General features: G+C 40.4%; 1 protein-coding gene across 1 annotated transcript in view; it reads left to right on the forward strand.

The window, feature by feature from the left end:
• The window catches only part of FER1L6 (fer-1 like family member 6), a 66,190-nt gene that overhangs the window by 41,258 nt on the left and 351 nt on the right, over window positions 1-24,581 (forward strand). The window contains exons 24-41 of the mRNA XM_051610306.1: window positions 1,560-1,721; window positions 2,874-3,057; window positions 3,249-3,433; window positions 4,990-5,112; window positions 5,243-5,286; window positions 5,445-5,449; window positions 7,042-7,148; window positions 8,269-8,400; window positions 9,777-9,902; window positions 10,856-10,983; window positions 12,780-12,950; window positions 13,794-13,954; window positions 15,691-15,833; window positions 16,402-16,490; window positions 18,498-18,596; window positions 19,958-20,199; window positions 20,546-20,709; window positions 23,409-23,509. Coding sequence (XP_051466266.1) covers window positions 1,560-1,721; window positions 2,874-3,057; window positions 3,249-3,433; window positions 4,990-5,112; window positions 5,243-5,286; window positions 5,445-5,449; window positions 7,042-7,148; window positions 8,269-8,400; window positions 9,777-9,902; window positions 10,856-10,983; window positions 12,780-12,950; window positions 13,794-13,954; window positions 15,691-15,833; window positions 16,402-16,490; window positions 18,498-18,596; window positions 19,958-20,199; window positions 20,546-20,709; window positions 23,409-23,509 — 2,366 coding nt within the window. The remainder of the gene's footprint in view (window positions 1-1,559; window positions 1,722-2,873; window positions 3,058-3,248; window positions 3,434-4,989; window positions 5,113-5,242; window positions 5,287-5,444; window positions 5,450-7,041; window positions 7,149-8,268; window positions 8,401-9,776; window positions 9,903-10,855; window positions 10,984-12,779; window positions 12,951-13,793; window positions 13,955-15,690; window positions 15,834-16,401; window positions 16,491-18,497; window positions 18,597-19,957; window positions 20,200-20,545; window positions 20,710-23,408; window positions 23,510-24,581) is intronic.

Raw genomic sequence — 24,581 nt, forward strand, 5'->3', positions numbered from 1 at the left:
AACTGAGCTGCTGAAAAGGAGAGAGCAGGTTTTAGTTCTGCTGTTTCATTTATTTAAATTCTTGTTCTCTGTACATAAAGAAAGAGGGGTTTTTAGAAGGTTTTTTTCACACCCAACACTGCAAGGTAAACGAGCAATGAACTACTCTGATGATGTTAAAATGACAAGTTAAATTCTTAAACTTAGGTGTTCCTCTAAGTTTTGTGCTATGGAGGCCTTCCCACTGCCTCTGCAATAGGATTGCTTTGTGCTTGTACATTTTCTGTTTTACACTGCTGTGACATTCATCCCAAATGTCTCCTAAGGCACCCAGCTCAGAAGCACCCTCACTGTATGCTTCTTGTTTGGATGGCTGAGCAGAGCAGCCACCTTCCTAGGGTGATCTAGACCTCAGACAGATTAAATCAGTGGGAGGTGTCCCTGCCAATTCAGGGGGGTTCAATCTAGATGATCTTCCAGTTCCCCTCCAACCCTAGCCTTTCTATGATGTCTGTTTCCCTTGGCTCTGGAGGGAGCCCAGGACAACTCTGCTCCCAGTCTGATACCTCATGCACCTTAAAATTGTGGAAATTGCATCCAGATCAATATGGTCAAACTGCTATGAGAAGAGGTCTACAGTTGAAGTGCAGGTATATAAAGTGAATGTACATAATTCCCAAATACTCCCTCTCTGGAGCGTATCCAGCAAGGAAATAACACAGCATAAAGACAGCAAAACTGCTTTTGTCAAGATATTATAAACTGATATCTCACACCAGTGGAAATGGCCATGGAGCCATTGTAACTATGGAAGTGTGCTCTGATTTTAACTGGGAACCTCTGTCAACGGAGCAGGACCTCACCAACCCTTGCTCTGCTACAGTGCCCCTTGCCACTGCCTGAGTCACACAAATCCCCAGTCCTACCAGCCTTCAAGTTGTCCACAAAGGTACTCATGCTCCCTTTCAGTTCCAGGCTTCATTTCAGGTTCTTGAGACTCATGGCTTGTCTCTACAGTGGTAACATAACCATCCCTCACTGCTTCAGCCCTCGGTTTCAGGGCCTCCCAGCATGTGCTGTTTGAAGTCCCATTTTTCCTGCAGATAGACCCCTATTTTCCTCCTCAACCTCCAGACCAGAAGCATGGCCCTTTGAAGGAAAGCTGCTTGGAGAACTCTACCATCCATTGCAGACCTGAAGTCTACCTCAGCTGGCAAACCTCTATTGATGACCTCTGTTCCTATGGGATTTGTTTGCTCCTTCAACAACTCAGATGCTTGAAACAGAGTCCCTGTTATTCAAATGAGTAGTCCCCTTGCCCTGCTGAAAAGAGAACTTTTGCAAGCATCATTATTATGTCTTGCTGTTGACAATACAATACCTTCTCAATAACAGATGGATGTTATTAATTGCTTTAACTTCCACCACAATCCTCATGGCTATTGGATATCAGACTTACGATGTTTCTTCTTTATCTTGCATTCCCAAAAGGATATAAGGTGATGGGATCCCAGCAGTGGCTTCCCCCAAACTGAGGGGACTCTTCAGGCTACTGACATTTCTCTCTTTGCCCACCACAGGTCCTGTTCTGGGGTGTTCGAGAGCTGAAGAAAGTCCAGCTCCTTTCTGTAGATCGACCCCAGGTTTTCATCGAATGTGCAGGGAAAGGAGTGAAATCCTCAGTTATCCAGAGCTACAAGAAAAATCCCAATTTCAGTGGCCTTGCAGACTGGTTTGAAGTGGTGTGTACAGTATGCTGCTCCTGGCCTGTTCATTCTCTGGTTAGGCAAGGTGTTAATAACCGATTTCCCTCCTTTCTTGTCAAATAATTTCCTCTGTGTCTTGATTAAATACTAAGGGACTGGGGTCTTCTGCAAAAGCTACTGATTTGAAGAAGCTTTAAAAGACTTCTGCTGCGATTGTATGATAAAATAAGATTATGTTCCTCCTGTTATGTCCCAAACAGGCAAGGAAATATGTTGCAATCAGATTTTCACTTATAGGTTGGAACTTTTTGGTAGATAACAGGGATATTTTTAGTACTTTTCCCTTCTCCTTTCCCATTTAGCAGTCTAGTGCTCCCTTTCTTTTATTTTTTTTTTCCAATTATTTTAGTTTACCTTTGTGTTACTGGGCTATTAAGGGTATTGATAATTTCTGGCTCATGAGCTCTGGATATTTTCGTATTGTAAAACTTGCTGCTATGGACTGGTAATTTCATTACTGCCTGTTAGCTGGTTTATAAGAGCTGGTACTTTCCATAGACAATGGACAAAGGTCAGTACCAGAAAAATAATCTGTTCAATTTGCTCTGGTTGCTAACATCAAGAGAGAAGAAGTTTCTTCATAAGACAAAAGGATATTAAAGCACTATGCTGGATACTGAAGCTACAGTATTTTTAGCTTTCATTGTATGTTACATGTCCAAAGACCTCTTTTTTCCTTTTGTAGTTCATCCTTTGAGACATGTAACCACCTGGTGTCCACACCTCATGGTTGGGCAACCTGAGGCAGATAGAATTCATAGCCTTTAAAAAAGCAGCAATGGTATTAACACTCACATTTTCCAACACAGGGTTCATTCCTTCTGAACATACCAGTTTATTCTAACAAGGCATGCTTACATATGACACAATCTGGGTCTCAACTCAGGAATACAGTCCATATGGTCCTCTCTGTATTCTTAAGGACAAGACTTTCTCCAGAATTTGCAGAAAATCATCAGCAAAATAGTCCTGCCTATGCTGTGTGCATTTTGCTTTTTGATTAAGTTAATAGCTGAGGAGGAGAAGGGAGGGAAGAGTGAAAGCCTTATTGCTGTGCTTGACAAATATTCTACAGATGTTCTATATACTTTAGCAATTCTCATCCTGCTATCCTTCCTCCTCCACTAGGAGCTGCCTGAAAATGAACTCTTGCATCCACCACTAAGCATCTGTGTGGTTGACTGGAGAGCATTTGGGAGGAGCACCCTTGTTGGAACACACACCATCAATTGCCTGAAGCAATTCCTATGTAAGACCCACTCGGGTCCTCAAGCTACACCAAACAGATTAGACATTATAGAACTTGAGAAAGGTAAATGTCCAATCCTGACCCCAAATACAAAGACAAAGGACCTAGTCAGAGTCTTAACTCTAGTCATGTACTTAGAAGATATGCTTTATTGTATTGTGTGCGTGGTCAAACCCCTAGTGATGCGATCATTTGATGATCACCAAATGTGATGACAGCATAATCTTACCTAACTTGAAAAGTTTCAATTTCAGCTTCACCTGAGTCATCCCAGCCTGCTGAATTATCCAGAGAAGAACAATTTCTAGCTGATCACATCTATGCTGAAGTGGAGCAGGGTACATATACAGTGGTAGAGCCAGACCCACATCTCACAACACTTGCTGCCCCTGAACCAAAGAGCTCTACCTCTGAACCAGGGAAGGAGAGGAAACAGAAGGTGGGTATAGCTGCCAGCTAGCTTTCTCTTGAAGACTTGCAGACTTGTAAGATAGTAATGTCTAACCTCAGGATTCGAGATTCTGGGTGCTGATGTTAACACTCGTGTTATCTTGCTGGCCCTTGAGAGAACTAGGTAGCAAGGAAGCTTTGACCCCACAGAATTTCATTACTTCCATCAATAGAGACTTTCTTTCTTTCTTTCTTTCCTTTTGTTGTAGATGGTCATCTCATGGGTAAGAAGTACTGAAGTAGTAGGGTTTTTGCTTTTCCTGGTCTTGAATAATCTATTTAATTGCAAACCTGTCACTGTTAATAGCTGTTCCTGTGTCCATGGCTTTCAGACAGGGATGAAAGCCCCCTTGTGTTAGATGCTGTACAGATGTGGAGCAGAAAGTCTGTCTCCAAAAGATCTTATGGTTGTATTACAAAACTGGTGTCAGTCTCCAGGTAGAAGAAGATTGGGAAGTATAGGAAAACAGGGCAGTTCTGGTCAGTGTGGCATTTACAGTGCAGTATATGATCTAGGTTGTGCACATTCTTTTTGGTTCAGATGCACATGCTCCTCCTTTGTCTGTAGTTTCTCCCGCTACAAACACTCTTTCTTAGCAGCAATAAAAGCAGAGTTTCATTTCAGAAGCTGTTTCTGCAGCTATGTAAAGCATGCTTCTTTAACCTTTGATGTTTCAGTGGTCAGATGTTTCCAGCATCCTTAATAATTAGGAGGTCAAACAAACTGCAGGGATGTCTTATTCCTTAGATGTACACACAAACCTGGATCTTTCATTTGGTACAGAACAATTTTAATTGTTCTGTATGGCAGCAAAATATAATAAGAAAAGAGTCCTAAAGGGAACTCTGTAGTTTAACCATTTGTATTAAATTCATTATCATACTCACTTATCTATCTATCTGTCTGTCTGTCTATCTATCTATCTTATCTATCTATCTATCTATCTATCTATCTATCTATCTATCTATCTATCTATCTATCTATCTATCATTTCCAATGCTCTATCTTTGCTTCAACCCCTCCAGACAAGCTGACAACTCTCTGTAAGTGAAACACACTCTGTAAGGATGAAACACACTGTTTAAAAAGGGCCAGTCTTTAGGCAAGAATGAAATAAGATTTGCCACTTGAGCAGGTGACCTTCAGGATCAGATTTTAGCTTTTTGTAAGAAGAGAACAGCTGAACTGCAGCAACTGTTGGGACTCTTTCGTCTTGCAAAAGGCAATAAGGAGGTAATGGCAGTTTTTAAAACACTTGCAGAATAAGTGGGAGAAGCCAATTTGTATTTGAATGTTCACATCCCTTAAAACATCATTACCTATTACTGTGGCAATGCCTCCAATGCTCACGACACTGGCAGCACCAGTAGGTAATATAGCTTTAATAGAATTATTATCACAAGAAGTGTCTTGAAATAAGACAGAGACACTAATGAGATTGAAATTATCTTCATATACACCTGTTCATGCTTGATGCTACAAGTCAGGTGATTAGTTTCAATGGGTTCTAAAAGCTGAACACTGTTTTCCCCATGCTTTTTTAGGACATGAAAAAATCCATCCGAAGGTCAACAAAGAGGAGAAAAAGAACAATTGCAGATGAATCAGCTGAAAATGTTATTGATTGGTGGTCAAAATACTATGCTTCTGTGCTAAAACTACAAAAGGTAAGTCACCCAGTGTGCCCAAAACTCTCATGGATCAGCATTTGGTGAAAGTAGATTTACTGATGAATGATTCCTTTTCAGTACTACACTCTTAATGAGGAGTTTGTCTGTTGTCTTTTTCTTTTGAAAGGCAAAAGGAATTTTTTCCAGTGAGGGAAAACCTGAAGACAGTAAGTAAATAATTTGTATTTTTCTATTATTTTCTGCTATTAATACTTTGATTCTCTTCTATTTTACAATCAAAAATTAATGTCTAGTGACACAGTAGTGCCAGTGTACTGAGTTCTTTCTTCTATGGCTGATCAGGTGGTGGGTAGGTTAAAACTTCACAGGCAATGTTGGGTTAACAGATGTTTTCTGTCATTTAAATCTCATGGACAAAGATCTGCAAAGTCAAACTCCTAAATTATAGAAGGTGAAGATTATCCTAGTATTGCACTTGTAGCAGGCTCAGAAGAAGAAGCTTCTCTCAATTTTGAATCCAATTCAGGATCAAAGATGTAGGAACAGCTTCTCCAAGGATACTCCATAATCATGTGTGTTACTACCATAGCTGAAAAGCTTCATGTTTAGCTCAGGTTCTAGTGGAAATTATTTTTCACAAGAACCTAAAATAATTGGCCAGAAATAGGCTCTATGTGTATGTTTATGTGTCTCCATACATGTACACTCCACAGTTTAATGAGTCCTCCCACAATCAAACAGAGCTCTAGAAAGCACAGAATCACAGAATCCTAGGGGTTGGAAGGGACCTCGAAAGATCATCTAGTCCAACCCCCCCCGCCAGAGCAGGGTCACCCAGAGCACATCACACAGGAATGTGTCCAGGCAGGTTTTGAATGTCTCTAGTGAAGGAGACTCCACAATCTCCCTGGGCAGCCTGTTCCAGTGCTCTGTCACTCTCACAGTCAATATTTTTTTTTCTGATGTTTACATGGAACCTGCTCTGTTCCAGTTTGCACCCATTGCCCCTTGTCCTGTCACTGGACATCACTGAAAAAAGCCCAGCTCCATCCTCCAGACACTCACTCTTAACATATTTGTAAACACTGATGAGGTCGCCTCTCAATCTTCTCTTCTCCAAGCTAAAGAGAACCAGCTCCCTCAGCCTTTTCTCATAAGGGAGATGTTCCACTCCCTTCATCATCTTTGTGGCCCTTTTTCAGTTTTTTTTGACAAACGTAGCTGGTTTTAACTGATGACTTCAGATCTTGTGAATTCTTTTCTGGTAATTTTTGTATACATATTTTTCACCTATCATGATAAATATTACATATACAAGACAGCTCTGATATACATGTATATACATATTTCTCTAAATATTTAGTGTTATGAAACACACATGAACTGCACAAAAAATAAAAGTAAACTCAATCCAGATTTCAGCCAAAAAGAACAGAACCACCTCAGTGCCATTTTTGAGGCCTCCCCTTCTTTTTCTTGGAAAGCCCCTCTCAATCTGGCTTGGGGCTGGTCCTCCCATTTCCCATAATTCTAGATAACTTTTGTGATACCTTTGAGCAAAGAAGGACTTGGATCACCTGTTATCTGAAGTACCAGTCAGCCTAAATTGTGGCTTCCAGTTTTAAATAAGCTTGAAGTTTTACATGAAGGCTGTTAAGATCTCTGGGAGGAGTCCAAGAGGAAGGAAAAGGGTGGTCTGGGAGATGACCAGCAGGGGAGGAGTGATTCAGGACATCACACCTAGGCCACCAATCTCATCATGAAGACTGTTAGCCCCAGAGAGGACAAAATAACTCCTCTCTGCCTGGGAGGATCAGTGGCAAAAGAGAGGACCCTATGCTTGGCGGAATGAATGAATGGAGAAGGAGCAAGAGGGACTCTTTGAAATGTATTTTGCATCCTTTTATGAAGTATTTTATGTGCTGTCCTCACTAAAACCTACATAATGTCATGAAATCTTTGCAGATAATGACCACATTGCATTGGTCATAGAAGAGGAGCCAGACAAAAAAAAGAAGGACAAGATGTTGAGAAGAAAACACAAAGAAACTCCAAACCTAGCAACGCTGCAGGTAAGAGAGAAGTAAGGCTGAGAGGTAAGGCTGTTACTCACTATTTCCCCAGAGCCTTACATCATCAGCTGAGTTTAGCAAATCCTTCTTACATTTATTTCAGACACTTTAAAATGAATAAAACACAAAATTATAGTGATAATGCACATCAGCACATGGGGCCCAGAGGAACCCAGGGTCTTGTAAGGCAGATGTGGCTGTTTGGCCTTATAACTTCAATTCATCAGTACAGACACACCGAGAGAGTCATCAGTGAAAATTCAGTCTTATTTTTCACCTGTAAAATGCTGAAATTGGAAATGCAAAATTTCATATGGGCAATACTACAACCTATTAAGAATGACTTAAAAAGAGCATGGAAAGCATCACTGCAATCAGTAGTGCATCCTCCCTAATGGGGTGGGAATATTCAACTCACTTCAGATTTGTTTGGGTAACAATAAGAGGAATTAAAAGAAAACTGAGTCGTGCAAAATGACTGGACAGATGAGGAGGGGTGAAAAGATTAGGACTGCTTGGATTAGATTGTTCTATCCATTAGATTGGATAGAATGGGAATTTGAAATGGCTGTTTCCATTTTGTAAGAGATGGAACTAGTCTAGGCTCTTCTATTTCACACTGAATAGCATTTCATAAATTACAGGGAGACAGCATTGAAAAAAACTCTGGCCTTTTAAAAATTATTTGGTCTTTTTACCAGTCCTAAAGCCCTGTCAACACAGCCCTTTATTATTGTCTGTTTTGCTCTCTTATTCTGACACATTAACATAAAAGAACGGGTCAGTACATCAAAGACATATTACAGAGAGGAAACAGAAGCAAAGAGCAGCACGCCCTCATTGCTTTTCTCCTGCACCAGTGCTTACAAATGTTCCTTCTGAACCTTCTAGAGCCCTTCTATCTGCTGTATTAGTTGGGAAAGACTTTGGTTAAGGACAAAACTACTCCTGTTTTAAGTGGGGAATTAACTTTTTTCCTCAAGGGCTTTTGCAAAACTTTGGTTTTATTAAATTCTGTATTTTGAGTCAAAATGGATTTCTAGTCATCCTATAATAAAAGAAGTTGTTATAAATATATTTCCCTGCACTACAAAAACTAAGAATTCTCCTACTTTCAAAGATTTATGAAGGAGACTTGGAGAGTGAATTTAATAACTTTGAGGACTGGGTGAAAACTTTCCATCTCTTAAGAGGAAAATCTAATGATGAAGTTCATGCTGACTCTGAAGACAGGATAATAGGAAAATTTAAGGTGAGCTTTGCTGTTGATTAAATGGGTAATAGTTTAGAGATTTTATGTTTTCATGCATATTTCATGATGAAAGAAAAAGACACTGTCAGTCTGTTGTAAATAGAATTACCTGTTTTATTAGATGTAGGGCCATATACTTTACTGTGAGGGTGGTGAGACACTGGCACAGATGGCCCTGAGAAGCTGTGAATGCCTTGCCCTTGGAAATGTTGAAGGGCAGGCTGGATGGGCCTTTTTGGCAGAGGGGTTGGAACTAGATGGTCTTTAAGGTCCCTTCCAACCCAAACCATTCTATGATTCCATTATGTTTTTCCTTTCCCATTGTAGGATAAATGCTGCATCATCCAGCACCAGGTGTTCACTGTTCTATTGAAACAAGAAATTACAATAATGTTTTAAACAATGGAAGGGGAGAAAGAGATATATTATCTAGTTCAGATTCTGCTAATGCACCTTCATTGCTGCTCTATCAGTTACAGCACCTTATATGTAATTTCCACTAATTTAAATGGAGACCCTTACAGCTACTCCAGTTGGAAACAATTGCACAGCCTGATCCAGGGCACCATTAGGCAATCTGAAAATGCAGTTCAAAGCATGAATAATCTTAGTAGGATTTCAAGCACTTTGTATTTTAGAGGAACTATTTAAATTCATTTATAGCTCAATTAGTTTGCAATGTAAATTGCTGTTAAAATGACTTACTACTTGCTTTTAGGCAGTATGAGCTACTCAGCTGCATGAGTCAATATTGATTTATATGAGTTGTGATGTGTCTGCAAAAATACAGTTGGATTCTAGTTACACTGCTGTGAAATTAACCCAGTGGAATGATCAATTTGTAAATACAAAGTTAAGGGCAAAATATTATTTTTAGAACAGTAAAGCTAAGAAAACTATATTTAGAACACCTGCAGGTGTTAGTCCTTTAAATAATAAAACAGAGAGCTAAGAGCATGCAAGTACTTCTTGTAATCGTCTTGGTGTGATGATTGTACTATTTTATAGAGCAAAGAAATTTTGGAACAGACAGCCCAGAGAGGAGGTTAAATCACCACGCCTGGAGGTGTTTAAAAGAGGCGTAGATGTGTTTCCTAGGAGCATGGTTTAAGGACTGGATTTGGTAGAGCTAGGTTATGGTTGGACTCGATGGTCTTAGAGGTCTTTTCGAACCAGAACAATTCTGTGATTACAAAAGATGATGTTTAGTGCACTGAAACCTGTGTTCCCTTTGAGTGGTGCCACAAAAATGTGTTGTGTATATGTATGTGCTGCAGCACAAGCTGCATGAATGATGCTTTGGTTGCATTCAAAGGATTGTTTTTGTATTGCACTTGGTCTGTTTTTGAGGGAGATAAAAGACAGTCTATTACCAGGGCTCCTTCTGCATATACCCGAGTCCGGAGGATGGCAGCTTGCTGGACAGAGGGCAGCCCTGCATCCTGCAAGGGATACCACCAAACCACTCCATCCAAGTCCTCATCAGAGTTTATGTTGTGGCAGTAAGTACAGAGAATTTCCTTTAATCTTGAAACAACTTGGATGTTACTTTTGAACTCAGTGTCTTTGCAGTGAAACTCCTGAAAATCTTCATCTATGTGGTAGAATTTTTTGGGGTCATATTTCAGATGGTTATTCATGTTGTAGAAATGGGTGTTCAGAGTAGAAAATATTACATATTCCTCATGATAAATCACAAGGCTAGAGAATCACTTTACTTGTTAAAACTGAAAAGGCTAGAGATATAACCAACATAGTATGGACAACCATGCAAATGCAGCCAGTTTAAATCAGTAGAGTTGTTTCAAAATGATACCCACATTTAAACAAAACCTCAGTAAGGGGGAAATGGGACCATACTTTTTGAGGCCTGTGAATTGCATGTAAGCAAAGTGGTAGATGATGTGGATACGTTACAAGGTGGAGAAAGAGGTAGAAATACATAGAACAAGATGACAAGAGAGTGCAATGTGAGAAGACATAGAAGGCATTAGTATTTCAGAGAAACAAGAAAGTTGCAGGTGATCTAAGAGGGAGGAATGGAATGCAAAGGGACAGTGGCAAACAAAACAGAAGAATAGATTTTTTCCTGAATATAAAGACCTGCAAGTCATCTCATAAATACAGTCAGAAGAGTTGTTTTATACCGTTCAATATTTTTGGGAAACTTTTCCAGAATCCTGCATGACTTGTGCAACCTCAGCGTTGCCTCTCCTGCTCATCGATTTTTCCATCTTAGTGGTGGGACAGCACTTAGAGCTGCTCCACCTTTGCAAACTCTCTCTTCTCCCCCAGATCATCTTTTCCCAATAACCTGCAAAACTAAGTGCCAAATTTTATATGACATGAGGCATTTCCAGAACACCCATGGCTGGGCAGGAATCCCCCAGCCCTGTGTTGTGACCATGTTGCATTTAAGCAAGCCTCTTGAGGACATGGTCTTTCTTCCTAACAGGCGTTTAACCTCAGTCCAGCTGATCCAGATGGCAAGTCAGATCCCTACATTGTGCTGAGACTGGGCAACACAGAAATTAAAGACAGGGAAAACTACATCCCCAAGCAGCTAAACCCGATATTTGGAAGGTCAGTAATGGGTTCTTTTCTTATTCAGAGGTGATTTCTTCTTTGTCACTTGCCATCACTGCTGCTGTTAGCACTGCCAAGTGTTTGCTATATGCTGATTTCTGCCTGTTTGGAGATTTTGTAATTCTACTGATTAAAATGTTGGGAATTGGTGTCACCCTATGTGATTATAAATTATTTAATTTTCATACCAGTCAAAACACATCACAGAATGCCATCTGTGAGAGGTTTTACAAAATGGTACATGAGAAGAAACGAGGCAACAGTTTATCTTACCCATGCAAATTAATGCAATTGTTAAGTTTATACTGCAATAAATATCAGCACAGTAAAGTGTGATTTCACAATCTTTGCTGCTATTTCAGGTTGAATAGAGTGCCATCATTTTAGAACTAGGACAAAAAAAATTAGTTTTTTGAAGGCACACAGCCTTCTGAATGGGGTAAGTTGTCAGTAAACATCAACCTGTGTATTAGCAATGCCTAATACTTACTTATATTATTAATACCAATAGCTGTGGGTTTTTTTGCCAGTAAGCTTCCCTGTTTTAAGAAAGTTGAAAATGTTTTGCATTGGGATTCTGTAAAAACATTAAGCCAGAGAAACTAGACTACGTTGGGCTGAAAGCCTCCCAGTATTCTGTCTGCAAAAGCACAGATTTAAAGAAAAAAGTGCAAGGAGGAAAGACAAGAACAGAGTGGTCCCTCCATCTCATGCCAGCTCATTTGCTGGAATTTAAGCTCTTTCATAGTAGAGGTTGCAACTGAATCATCATTGTGACAAATGGTAAAGCACAACCACTATAGATGCATATAGATGGAATGGGAAGTTGCCACAATGTTTTTTTAGACAGCTAGGAATGGGTTGTTCATTTGGATAGTCCTTGCCCTGCAGCCAGGCATGACACTGGGGTGACTGGACCAGCAACCCTTTTGCAGCAGTAGCATCAGAGAGAGTAGCCACCTCTTGTCATCCTAGAAGGTCTGGTTGGCATAGCACCACCAACCTCTAGCAATCCCACACTGTTCCCAAAGCTCTCTTTTCTCCAAAAAATGCTCTGCTCTTGCTACAAAATCGACTTTACCACTTTGAGAAAAAGGGCAAAACTTGGCTTTCAGGAGATGAAGCTCAGTTTTGCCTGTGCTTTGGAGAAATCTGGAACCAGTGTCGTGCTGATGAAGGTGTCTTGTCTCCCACCAATTAGTCAAATCTCTTAAAAAATAACTTTTTCATTTTCCCTAAACATCTCAATAATGATGATTCCTATCCCTGAAAAATGTACAGAGTGAAAATGGAGTTCTGACCTTTGCTTTTTTGAGACTTGTTTAAAGCTTTTGACTGACCATTTTCTTGGGTGCTCCCAGATTCCTATATTCAGCACTTAACCAGGAGCTTTTGGAACAAAACAAGAAAGACTCACATGTCCCTGTTGTGGGTTTTGAAAAGCATGTGAGAGCTCTTATATACAGCTTCATTAGCCTTGAAATTTCTCTATTTCCACCTCTGTTGGATTCAGGATAAATCATTGCAGATGACCAGTTCTGAACCATTGCTCCATCTACTGTAGATAGGAACAACATAAAAACTACAGGGGGTGGTAAACAATTAAGAGAATTAAAATATTTTTACATTATGTTTCCAGTATGTTCAGATATTTATTGAAAAAAGAAACCCTATGAAAAATCCTCCAGTGCTTAGTAGAAGAGACACTGTCCATACATTGTTTGCACAGTATTCATTAACTTTTAGGCTACAAAACTGATATGACTGAATGCAGGTCTCAATTTTTGCTGTAGATCATTTGAAATACAAGCTACATTCCCCAAGGATTCCTTGCTCACCGTCCTGATCTATGACCATGACTTTGTGGGAACAGATGATCTCATAGGAGAGACTAAAATTGATTTGGAAAATCGTTTCTACAGCAGGCATCGAGCTACCTGTGGGCTACAAAGTCAATATGAAATGTAAGTACCTTTTCAGGCAGCAACAGAGCACACAGTGAATGACTTGGCCTGAAGAAGAAATTCCAGATGTGGCTAAACACTGTGCTTTCTCCAGCACACAAGTGTCACAGGAGGTGGATTCAAATTCACCAAAGAGTTTAGCAGTAGCTTTGGGTAGCTGCCAGAATCAGTAGGAAGAAGATATTTTAAAATTAACAACTGTTTATTCACCAGGTATTTTAGACAGTAAACAATGTATGCATAACATACCTGCTGGATAAACTGCTGTTGGACAGGCAAAAAGGGCAATGGGAAAAAATCTCTCAGGGAAGTTATGATGGGGTTCTACTCTGTTCTCCAGTATTCAGCTGTGAGTGAAGGGTCTGCAACAAGGCTGATGGGACTGTTGTGGCACTGGGGAGAGCAGGAGCAGAGCAGGGCTGCTGGCAGGGCCTCCTTGACAGAGGTCAGTCACGGGGCTGTGGTGCTGAGTGCCTGGTCCCTGCCATACTGCTGCACACTTTGAGTTGTGCACAGAACATGTGGACTTGAAGCCTTTAGGTAGAACAAGGAAAGAGGTATCCTGGTTTTCCTCTTGGGGAGCATGCCAATTTATCCAAGTGGTGGGTAAGGCTGCCTCAACTTCTATGTTTTAAGAGAAAAGAGCCCAGGACCTCAGCAGACACAGGGGGTGTGTCAAGTAAGAAGTAGTGCTGGACAATTCAAAGGAAAAGTTTGACTGAGCAGACATGAGGGCCACTGAACACGAGGTGAATCTCTGTATGGGAAGTTCCAATTTGTGATTGCACTTTGCTGAAGGAAAAACTCCCCCATTTCTCTTCACTCTCTGTTCCCTCCTTGCAGAGAAGGGTACAATGCATGGCGAGATGCAACCAAGCCAAGTGAGATCCTCACTAAGCTGTGCAAGGACTATAGAATAAGTGGACCCTTCATGCGGCCAGGGGAGATACAAGTAGGAACAAAAGTCTTCAAGGGACAGACAGTCTTCACAGCAGATGAGAATGGTAATGAAGTAGTTCATCATTCTTTGACTGCATTGTAGCAGGACCAAGAGCCTGCCCAAGCAGTTGATGAGGCCCCTTTGTGCCATGCACTCTAAAGTCAGATTACTGGAACAAGTCTCTGCTTTGAAATACTTCAATAACTGTTTTGATGAGTCATAGAATCATAAAATCATTTATATTGGAAAAGACCTTTAAGATCATCAAGACCAACCATTCAGCTAGCACTGCCAAGTTCACCACTAAGCACCACATCTACAGGTTTGTTTAAAATCAAGGATGGTGACTCAACCACTTCCCTGGGAAGCCTGTTCCAGTGCCTGACAACCCTTTTGGGGAAGAAATTCTTCCTAGTATCCAATCTAAACCTCTCCTGGTGCAACTTGAAGTAATTTCCTCTTCTCCTATTACTTGTTATTTGGGAGAAAAGACGGAACCAAACCTCTCTACAACCTCCTCTCAGGTAGATGTAGAGAGCAGTGAAGTCTCCCCTCAGCCTCCTCTTCTCCAAACTAAACAACCCTAGTTCCCTCAGCCTCTCCTCTCAGGACTTGTTCTCTAAACCTTTCACCAGCCTTGTTGCCCTTCTTTGGTGCACATGCTCCTGTACCTCAATGTTCTTTTTTTAGTGAGGGACCCAAAACTCAACACAGTATTCGAGATGCAGCCTTACCAGTGCATAGTACAGGGGGATAATCACTTCTCCACTGCTGCTGGCCACACTGTTATATGAAAGACATCACATCCTAAACACATGTTGCTGCACAAGAGGAAACCGGGACTCATAACCACAAGATCATCCTTCCTCATTCTCTGATTTATTAGAGAATTTAATTTAAGTAGCTATTATTTAATACCTACTGTTTAAATCCCAACCAAACCTTTTGTCACCCATCTGCAACTCAGAGATAGCAACACCTGTAGGAAAAGTGATGACAGTTTGGTGAACCAAAGAAGTCTGAAATTACTTCCCAGTTGGGTACTTCTCTCCTAATCTAGGAGATACTCTTCTACAGAAGTCTGAGTTCCTTCTGTGTGAAGACTACACTAAAAGAGAGGAAAAGAAGTTCAAGAGCTCAAAAAGCATTCTTTGCTTTCCACCTTCCTTACTTTCAATATTAACACCAATCCTTCCTTGAGGTGCCATTCTCTGGGATCTCCCTTCCTCCAGAGGCCAAGCTGAGTTTTTAGGAGCTGACATTTTTTTGTCCATGCAATTCAATCTCTTCCCTTGAGGTGAGATTTAGTTTCCCAGGAGGGTCTTTGCTGTTTCCATCACAAGGCAAAATAAAGTGTAGGTATAGCTACTAGTGCCTATTTACTATCAACTCAATCAAAATCCAAGTCTCCTTGTCTTTCATGAGCTATAAGAAAGCCTCACATTTGCAATTATCTGAAAAAGAAAAGAAAATAGTTTATCCCATAAACCCACAGGTTTATCCCATCTTCCTGCTAGAAAATGCTGTATAATAGTGAAACAATTTGCTGTCTTTTATGGATAAACTGCCTCCTAGGTGCTAATCTTCTAGTTACCCCAGGGGATACCCTTATTTCCAAGAATTAAATGCATTTCAAGACCTTCCTTTACTTAGCTAGGATAATTGAAACCTTCATTTTAACTCAGACAAAATTTTGGTTAGCTTAATTAATTAAATAAATAAATTATGGAACATATTACTAAGGGGTTGAACATTATAATTCATCTCTCTTTGTTCTTTTTGTTTTACTCTTTCCTGTAGAGGAGCCAGTTGAATCATATGAACATCTTTCCTTAAAGGTTTTACGTGCTTGGGAAGAAATCCCTGGAGCTGGATACAAACTGGTCCCAGAGCACATTGAGACTCGGCCTCTCTACCATAAGGATAAGCCAGGCATGGAACAGGTAGAGCAGCTCAGAGGTGGTGCTGATGGTAGACCTGGGAGGAGTTTCATTTTTCTCCAGTTATTGGGGTTTCTATTTGTATCTGTGAACTTACAGAGACAGTAGCCAAGTGTTGCACCATACATGAGACTTTGCACAGTATCAAGCTGGAAATTGTCACACATTTATGTATACAGCCAGTTACCTCAGTACACATTATTCAGAGGTGTAGCTGCATATTTTTCTTCTTTTAAATGTTGTATTTTATTAATGAACACAAACCCTGCTTGTATTTAGATTTTGGTTCTTTTTCTTTTCCATTCATCATGTGCTATTTTTATATGGACTTTACCTTGAAGTAGCCAATATTTGAGCTCAATTCCAACTTCACCAGATTTCTGAGAGATTGATAAAATGGGTATGAAAAAAATATATTGTATAGTAAGTTTATAGATTAAATCATACAGTGTGATGAGGTGTCTGGTACTTATAGAGGAAGAGGTGGTTTGGGACAACAGAACTACATGTAAAGCCTTTTAAAGTCTCTCTAAAAGAGGGTTACTGAGATGTTTACCTCTTCATTTTCAAGGGTCGTGTACAGATGTGGGTTGACATGTTTCCTAAAGATATGCCTCTGCCAGGACCCCCAGTGGACATCTCACCAAGAAAACCCAAAGGGTAATACTCCATGCTTCCCTCTCAGCAGAGTGGCATAAGTCTTCAAAGACTGAGTCTTAAGTGTTTGGAAAGAACTATAAAAGGAACAAACTTCTGTGAAAGAATTATAAAGGGAACAAACTTCTCTGACCCTGAAAAAAGGTTTTGTGGCTTCAAATCTAGTTTGGTCTCCTCCATTGAGCAACTCAGAGAACTGTTGGTGATTTTTTATCAAGGGCTATCCCACACCTCTTTTAGAAAGATATCCTTTTTTTCATATAGAGATTATGGATTGGCTAGAGGCAAGAGTCCCTCAATAATTCTGATTTTATCATCCACTTGTTGAGCTGAAGGAAGTAATTCTTGTTTTGCAACCTCTTTCGGCTGGATAACTTACTTGACCCTGGTTGAGATCTTTAATTTGATGCAATTGTATTACACTTACTGGATTTCCAGCACTTCTTTAAAGGATAAGATCAAGAAACACATAAAGGAGCAACAGTTCAAAAAGTTTGGAATAACCTTCCCCCAAATTTCACAAAGATAATTATGTTGCTTTATATGCAACACTACACGCAGTTCTTCAAGCTAATTTAATGTTTGTAAATGAGTCACAAAAATGAGTGACAGAGATCTTAGTCCATCCTGTATCAGCTTTATTGTAATATTTTAGCAAGGCCTTTCCTAAGAATTTTATGTCTGAAACAGCAGCTGCTACTATTCCTGTATTATTTATGTTTGAACAAGAAAAAATGTAATCAAAAATTGTTTCTTTTTCCTTTCATGATACAGAAGCCAAGATCTGACAGAAATAAGTATGTAAAAACTACTTTGTCTAGGACAAAAATAAAGCTTCTTAACAATGAGCATTTTCCAATCCAAATAGATTTAAAGCCAATCATACCCAAAACATCAGATTGTTGCTGCCATTTCTGCAGCCTACAAAAGCAGGAGATATTTTTGTTCAATGATTATGAGAAAGGAAGTAAACGTGCAAACACAAGTTAGACATTTTGCTGAGAAATTAGTATTTCCAAAACAAATCCCAGGCAGCAACACAGGATCCAGGCTCCGTAAGACTTCAAACACTTTTTGAAAACATTTTTTGTTGATGATCTTGGACTGAACAAGGCTCTGGTGGAGGATTGCAGATGAAAGTTTCTTTGGCTCCTGCAGAGGCTTGGTTTTCATGATTGACATCTCAAGAGTTCCATGACCAAGGGTATCTGGTAACTCCTGGGGCAGTCTAACACCTGAGACTATTTCCAAAAAAACATGTAATATCAGAAAAATCCTATGTTGGTGTTCTGAAGCATAGGTGTGGGTTTTTTTTAATTTGGTGGTTCATGCAATGAATCAAGGCATACCTAAATTTTGAGTATAAGTTTTTTTTATGTCACTTACAACATCTGTATTTCAATTCAAGATTTTAGAACTTTGGATGGCCACCATAAATGTCAGCAGATAGGAAATGGAAAGGATGGGAAAGCTTCAATTCTTTTTACTGTTGCTTTTAAAAATTATTGCACTTGCTTAAATGAAAATACCTCTAAATATCTCTAAACAGTGCTTCTCTTCCCTTTAATGCACTGGTTTGCACCAAATACAATGTTTTTAGGTTTTCTTCTGAAAAGCACCTCCCAGGGAGCTCTGCTTTTTATCAGCAAGCTGCTCACTGTTTTAGAGACTGCTCTGATGATGTTGTTCAGATCAACTTTGCTTATTTCAATGCAGCATTTTTGTGAAAAGAATTGAAAAGGAACAGGCACATTAAAAGCAAGGAATTTTCCATCCCTCTGAAACTGGCAACAACCCCACTGTCATCTGGTATGCTCCTAGCTGAGAGGAGCCACCATCTCCACTCTATCATGAGGCTCTTGTAAACAGAAGTCTGAGGCTGATGCTATTTTAAGAGTTTTGCACAAAACCAACATCTCTCACTTTATAAAAGCATGATTTGATAGGGCTTTACACTAGTGTTTGACTAGAGCTTGAGTATACACAGGCCGACTTTCTTTTCTTCTTCAGCTGTGAACTGAGGGTAACAATCTGGAATACAGAGGACGTAATTCTAGAAGATGAAAATATCTTTACGGGGCAAAAATCCAGTGATATCTATGTAAAAGGGTAAGTTCTTTAGGACTTGTCATCAAAAGAACATGTAATAGTTCATTCAAAAATCGAACATCAAAAATATAAGCGTGAGAATATTCAATAACCTGTTTCTGTCACCTTGGCACTTTGCTCTAAAAGCCTGCCTAAATTATTCATCTATAATGAATACTGCTTTTTAAAAAACAAAACAAAACAATTTCCCCTTCAAATCAAGTTACTGGAAAGTGGCACTAGTCATTAATTTCCTCTCAGACAGAGGTGACACAAGAAGAGAACCAAGCCCACAATTTAGCAAACAGAGATCAAACACTTACAAAACTTGAACTGGAAAAGCTTGCACAGATGCAGAGAGATTTGACATAATCAGAGAAAAAGGAATTATGACCACATTAGAAACAAGAAACCCAGTATTTTCCTGGCTAATAATTTGTAACCTCATGTGGGGAGCATGTGTGGGAGAGTGGCCATGCTGGGGAGAACTTCACAAGGGCACTTTCTGTTCTCCACGGAAAGCAGGAGTAGATAACTTTTTGCTTCTCTACCTTAATGGTGAAGACGCAAATCTCATTATGCTTAGACAGTGCACTTAGCACTGGATCTCTCACCAGGCAGAGATTTGCACTGGGGGAAATGTGGTGCTTGGGATTGTTACTTTTTGAAATAGTGGAGCTTGCAGGGGCAAAGCCACTCTTTAGTGCAAAAATGCTAATCCTCACTCAAGCTGTGATAAATCATCTTCTGAGCTAGAACATACCATACCTCAGTGGAGCTCTTCAGAAGAGAAGGTTATGTTTAGAAAAGCATTGTTCTTTTATATACTGTAGCATTGCACATCAAATGTTGTGCACACTGTAGCAGAAACCAAGAGGAAATGACAAGAAAGAGACTTCTCCAGCCATACTTATGGCGTATTTATACCCCCAAACAGCATTTGCAAACAATTTAGACTCTAATACTGGGCACTGAAATCAGTCTTGGGACATTGTCACAGAAGTTTAGTGTGGCACAACAAGAATACAGGGGAATTAGTGGACACATGACTGATGCTGTCTTTGCCTGTCCCAAAGAAGACAGATGTGTTGGCCAATAGCAAATGGCCAACTGGTATTTTGGGGTCTGATGAAAATATAAATTATGTTCTCACTCTCAGCTTTTGATGATCACTGGCCATTGCTGCATCCTGTGCCATGGCTGGGAGGTGGCTGAGATCCCCAAGCCAGGGCTGGGGCAGCGTGTCACAGTCCTGAGTGGTGTGTTACCTCCTACTGATTAGGTAGGAATTAGTAAATGGTCATGCCTGTAACCAAGTAATGACAACCACAATTCCAGCTCCCCTGATGACAGCAGTGCTTTCTGCTATGTGCTTGCCATAGGTGGATAAAGGGCCTGGAAGAGGACAAGCAGGAGACAGATGTCCATTACAACTCCTTGACAGGGGAGGGTAACTTCAACTGGCGTTTCGTGTTCCCATTCCACTATCTCCCAGCAGAGAAACAAATAGTGGTCAGTAAAAGAGAAAACATATTTTCCTTGGAAAAGACAGAGCGCAAAATACCTGCTGAGCTGGTGCTCCAGGTCTGGGACTTTGAAAGACTCTCTTCAGATGATTTCTTGGGTAAGTATGCAATGGATCTGCCTGAACTTCTCCTGAGGTCTCACCAGATTGGCACTTTATAGAGATATGTACAAAGCAGTGTCTGTGACCAAACATTTGCTTGTCTTTCTCTGAAGCACCACAGCACAAACTTACACATTTCTTGGAGAGGGAGTAATTAGGAACTCAGATGAGACAATGCCAGGGCAATACTAAGACTAAGACTGACAGTACAGAGAGATCCCCAGCTCTGAAGCTTGGGCCCAAGCTGCTGCATTGCTCCATATCTCTCATCTGGAAGCTGCTGCTTGAATGCCTTCATATGTGTCTGGTGTCTTGAGTGCTGTCACATTACTTCTCCCTCTAGGCACTCTTGAATTGAACATGAATGGATTTCCTCGAGCAGCGAAGACAGCCAAGAGCTGTGACCTAGACACAATTGTGGCAGCAAGTGAAGAAAACAAGATCTCCATCTTTCAGCAGAAGCGTGTCAGAGGCTGGTGGCCTTTCATAAAGGCTGGGGAGCTCACGGTAAGCAGCTCACTACAGATGAACAGCTTTTCTATGGGACTCATATGCTCTGCTGAGATCCTGAGGCAGACAAATGGTAATTTTGGGTGTAACATCTGAAGAAAAAACACTGCTGGCAATCCATAGGACTCCTCCAAATGTTGTTCCCAATAGACTTGGTTCAGATAACCCCAGGCAACCAGAGCACTTTGTAGTTTTTCTTTCCTTTCTCCCACTGTTCATCTCCAAGCACCCTGGATGAGTAGAGTGGAAAATCAGCTGTTTCCAGCCAACATTATGCCAGCGGAGCAATCTCACCTGCTTATTGATTTCTCTACTATTTATTTCTCACTTCAGCCAGGACAAAGGAACTGATTTTGGTGTCTACCATTATTCTCCTTGCTAGTGACACATCTCAAGCAGAAAGAGCACAGTCTCCTCTTCTCGTTGAAGTATGCTCAAGAAATCCATATTTTTTAGATTTAGTGGCAGAACACCTTTGGTATAAAAGAATGCAAAGGACATCAATATCTTTCTCCAAACTGTACAGGACTTGTAATATTAGAATTATTCTCCTAAGAAGAATATAAATGCTGCACCACAAATTTCCACTTACCCAAAGCCTCTAGTGTAACAGCTTGCAGCAGGGTGTAAATCTCACTCACTCTCATCTCTGGGTTTCTGCTGTAGTTTCTCTTCATAGTGTTGTAATGCTTTCTGTGTATAATCTGGAGCTACACTAAAATTCTAAGTGTTTACCATAACTTCCCCATTTCCCTGTCTTGAAGGCTCCTTTGTACTGCTACAGCAGTATAGGGATCTTCAGTGTAAATGAAAGATTGCTCTGATTGTCTGTTTCCTAGGTGGAGTGCATGTATCTAGGCATGAAGTACAACCCAAGAGTTAACTCTACACATGGTCTTTGGGGCATGTCCACGTGAGACTGAGTGTGAAGCAGAGCTGTGTATGCTAGTGAATAAAAACTCAAGCTGTTGTGCTCACATGGCCATAGAGCACTTTGGGAACTTGGTCCAGATGCTAAGAATCCCTGCAGCCCAGTTCTGGGATGAATATGGTTGAAGTCTTTTTAGGTGCATCCAGATCTCTGTGGGGACTACAAGATGCCTTCCTGTAGCATAGCCCTCTACAAATTAACCTGCCTTGGTCCTTTTTTATGAAATCTCCCTCCTTCTCTAGACTTTCATTGATTCTCCTAAGGTTTTCCTAAACTTCACCCTTCCTTCATACTTCTGTCCATTCCAGCAAGAAGGATGTTTAAATAAGAAGTACCATATTCACATTCATTGCCTTCTTCAGATTAAGGTGACTGTCTGCTTTCCATGGATTTAGTGAACGGGCTCCACTCCCAAACCCCTGCTTTACCTCTGTTTTCCTAATTCTACTACAATTGCTTCCCTTTTTCCCACTTCACTTTTGTCTCTTGATCCCCTTGTCTTCCACATTGCTCTCTTTTATCTGCTTTCTTCTTACATTCCAGTTCTGTGCTGAATCCCAGTCACTGGCCATAGATTAACAATTCAGCTTTGATATCCACAGTTAGGTTTTGATATCCACAAAGGTGGGGAATAGGAAATTAACAAATACATTTAAAAACATCTCTGTTTTTCATCCATCACAGATTTTATGAAGATGATTTTATTTACCCACTCTTAATTGCTACTGAAATCTTTAAATCTCTTAAATCCTTTTTTTTTTCCTTTGGCCTAATAAAATTTTCCTTGGCCACAATTAAATAGTGGGGATAGTACTGAAGAACATGCCTGGATGAACAGGGAAAAGAAAGAACATCTCTGTAATCTCACACAGACAGAAATATCAACAGATTTATTGCTGTGACTGCAAGGGAAAAAAAAAACAACAAGAACAAACCAGCCTGTATTTAGGAAGCTTTAACTTCCACAGCAGAAGTTACAGTTGATACCAAGAGTCTAAATAACTCAAGTTACATATTTCTACTGCAAGGTAGAACAGACATAATCTTTGTAAGTGCCAATATTTTATCGGTCACCCAACAAGTTTTAATGGCTTGCCACAATGAAAACAAGAATTACACCAGCAGTTATGGTGTGTCATGACTTTTCTGAATTCTAGAAATTATCAGTAAGTTGGTGCTCAGCAAAACTGTCCTTCTGTCACAGCTCTGAGTGTTGTGCTCTGCCATCCATCAAGAAAATTGACTCTGAACCCATGTGCCAGAACGCTGTTCTTTTAGCCTGAACAGAGCTAAGGACTGTGTATTTTCTGCACAAAAGTCTCATTTCTAAACATCTTTCTTTTGTGAGGCTGAGACCCCCTAGTTCAACTGCTCCAGAACTTGTGACTGGTTGAGTTTCCCCCCTTGGTGGACTACACCTTGTCTATGTCAGCAATGCAGCTTCCATCTCAGTCACCCAGCTCTGCCAGGTGATGTGATAGAAGCCAGTTCTGAGATGAATTATGCCATAATTTAAGTAGCAGAAAATAAATTTCTATGTCTGGAAGAAAACAGCCTACCACCCTTTCCTCATAGTCCTTGAACATAACCAGGAATTTGGTTTTCCTTTGTACTTTCTTTTAACTGCAAAGACTTTATCTTATTTTCTTTAATCAATTTCCTTCACCCTCAGTTGGTTCCATAATTTATCCACAAGCAGAATCTCACTGTAATTTAGTGATAATAACCTAGGATTGGATGCTTATGTAGAATCTCTCTGATCCAGGGCAAGGTGGAAGCTGAGTTTCACTTGGTGACAGCAGAAGAAGCTGAGAAGAATCCAGTAGGCAAAGCTCGAAAGGAGCCTGAACCCTTGGAAAAACCCAAGTGAGTAGAAGCATAATCATTAAACAACCTGGGGCAGAGGCTTCAGGCAGGAGGTCCTTCCTCTGCACAGGCAAAGGGACCACAACTAACCATTCTAGTTGCATAGATTTTAAAGTAATTAAAAGATATTTAGTTGGCCTTTTAGTTTATAGAATTTCTGTCATGTTGGCATTCACTTCCACACGTCAAATTCTCCACATGGCTAAGACACTGCTTAAATCCCTTAAATGGCTTTCTGGAATGAGACATGGCTGTTCCTTTTTGTGACCCTCAGTCTTACCTTCATTCTCCTTACTGCTGCACTATCTGCACAGTTACAGTGATAATGGGTAGAAAAGACAACCTGCACCCAATTGTGCTGCTGTTACTGTTGCTTCACACCACCATACTCCTCAGGTCATCCCATCATGCAAAGTTGCCTCAGCCCACCACAGAGGTAGGGGCTGTTGAAGTCAGAGGCATAGTGGCCTCTTAAGCTGGGTGGCACACCAGAGGAGGGACCAGACCAACACTTTTCCTAAGGAAAACACTGTTTTCCCCTTTGTGTGTAGCCAGCTTTGTCAAACAGTCTTTCCTGGTTCTGGAGACAATATCTCATAGGGCAACATTTGAAAAAAAAAATTATGACTGCAGAGTGCAGACACTTGCCATCAGGAGAAGGTGACTCTTCTCAACCCAGCCAAACTACCCAGATTTTGGGGTTCATCTCATGTCCTGTTTTCAGGAGGCCTGTTTTCAAACTCCTGAAAATGTGCCATTTTGGGCCATATGTTGCGCCTGAGCTGGCTCTGCTTGTTATGGCACCATGGCTGTCACCGAGCAGTTAGATTTTTTTGTAGTGGCTCATTACCTCTTTTGCAATGCTTAATTCCATGCACTGGTTATAAGGGTTTTGTACTTGAGTTCAAGACATCTGCATTTTTTCTTTAGGATTTATCACAACCTTGTCCACAATTTTGAACCCCTTATTTTGTCTTTAATTAGAGTAGTGAAGAAGTATGAACTAAAATTTTATTCCCAGCGGTGTGTGGAACTTGGGCTTGGGGTGGATGGAAGAAAAATGATCCCACAG

The sequence above is a fragment of the Apus apus genome, chromosome 2 (assembly GCF_020740795.1).
Source record: "Apus apus isolate bApuApu2 chromosome 2, bApuApu2.pri.cur, whole genome shotgun sequence".
Lineage (NCBI taxonomy): Eukaryota > Metazoa > Chordata > Aves > Apodiformes > Apodidae > Apus > Apus apus.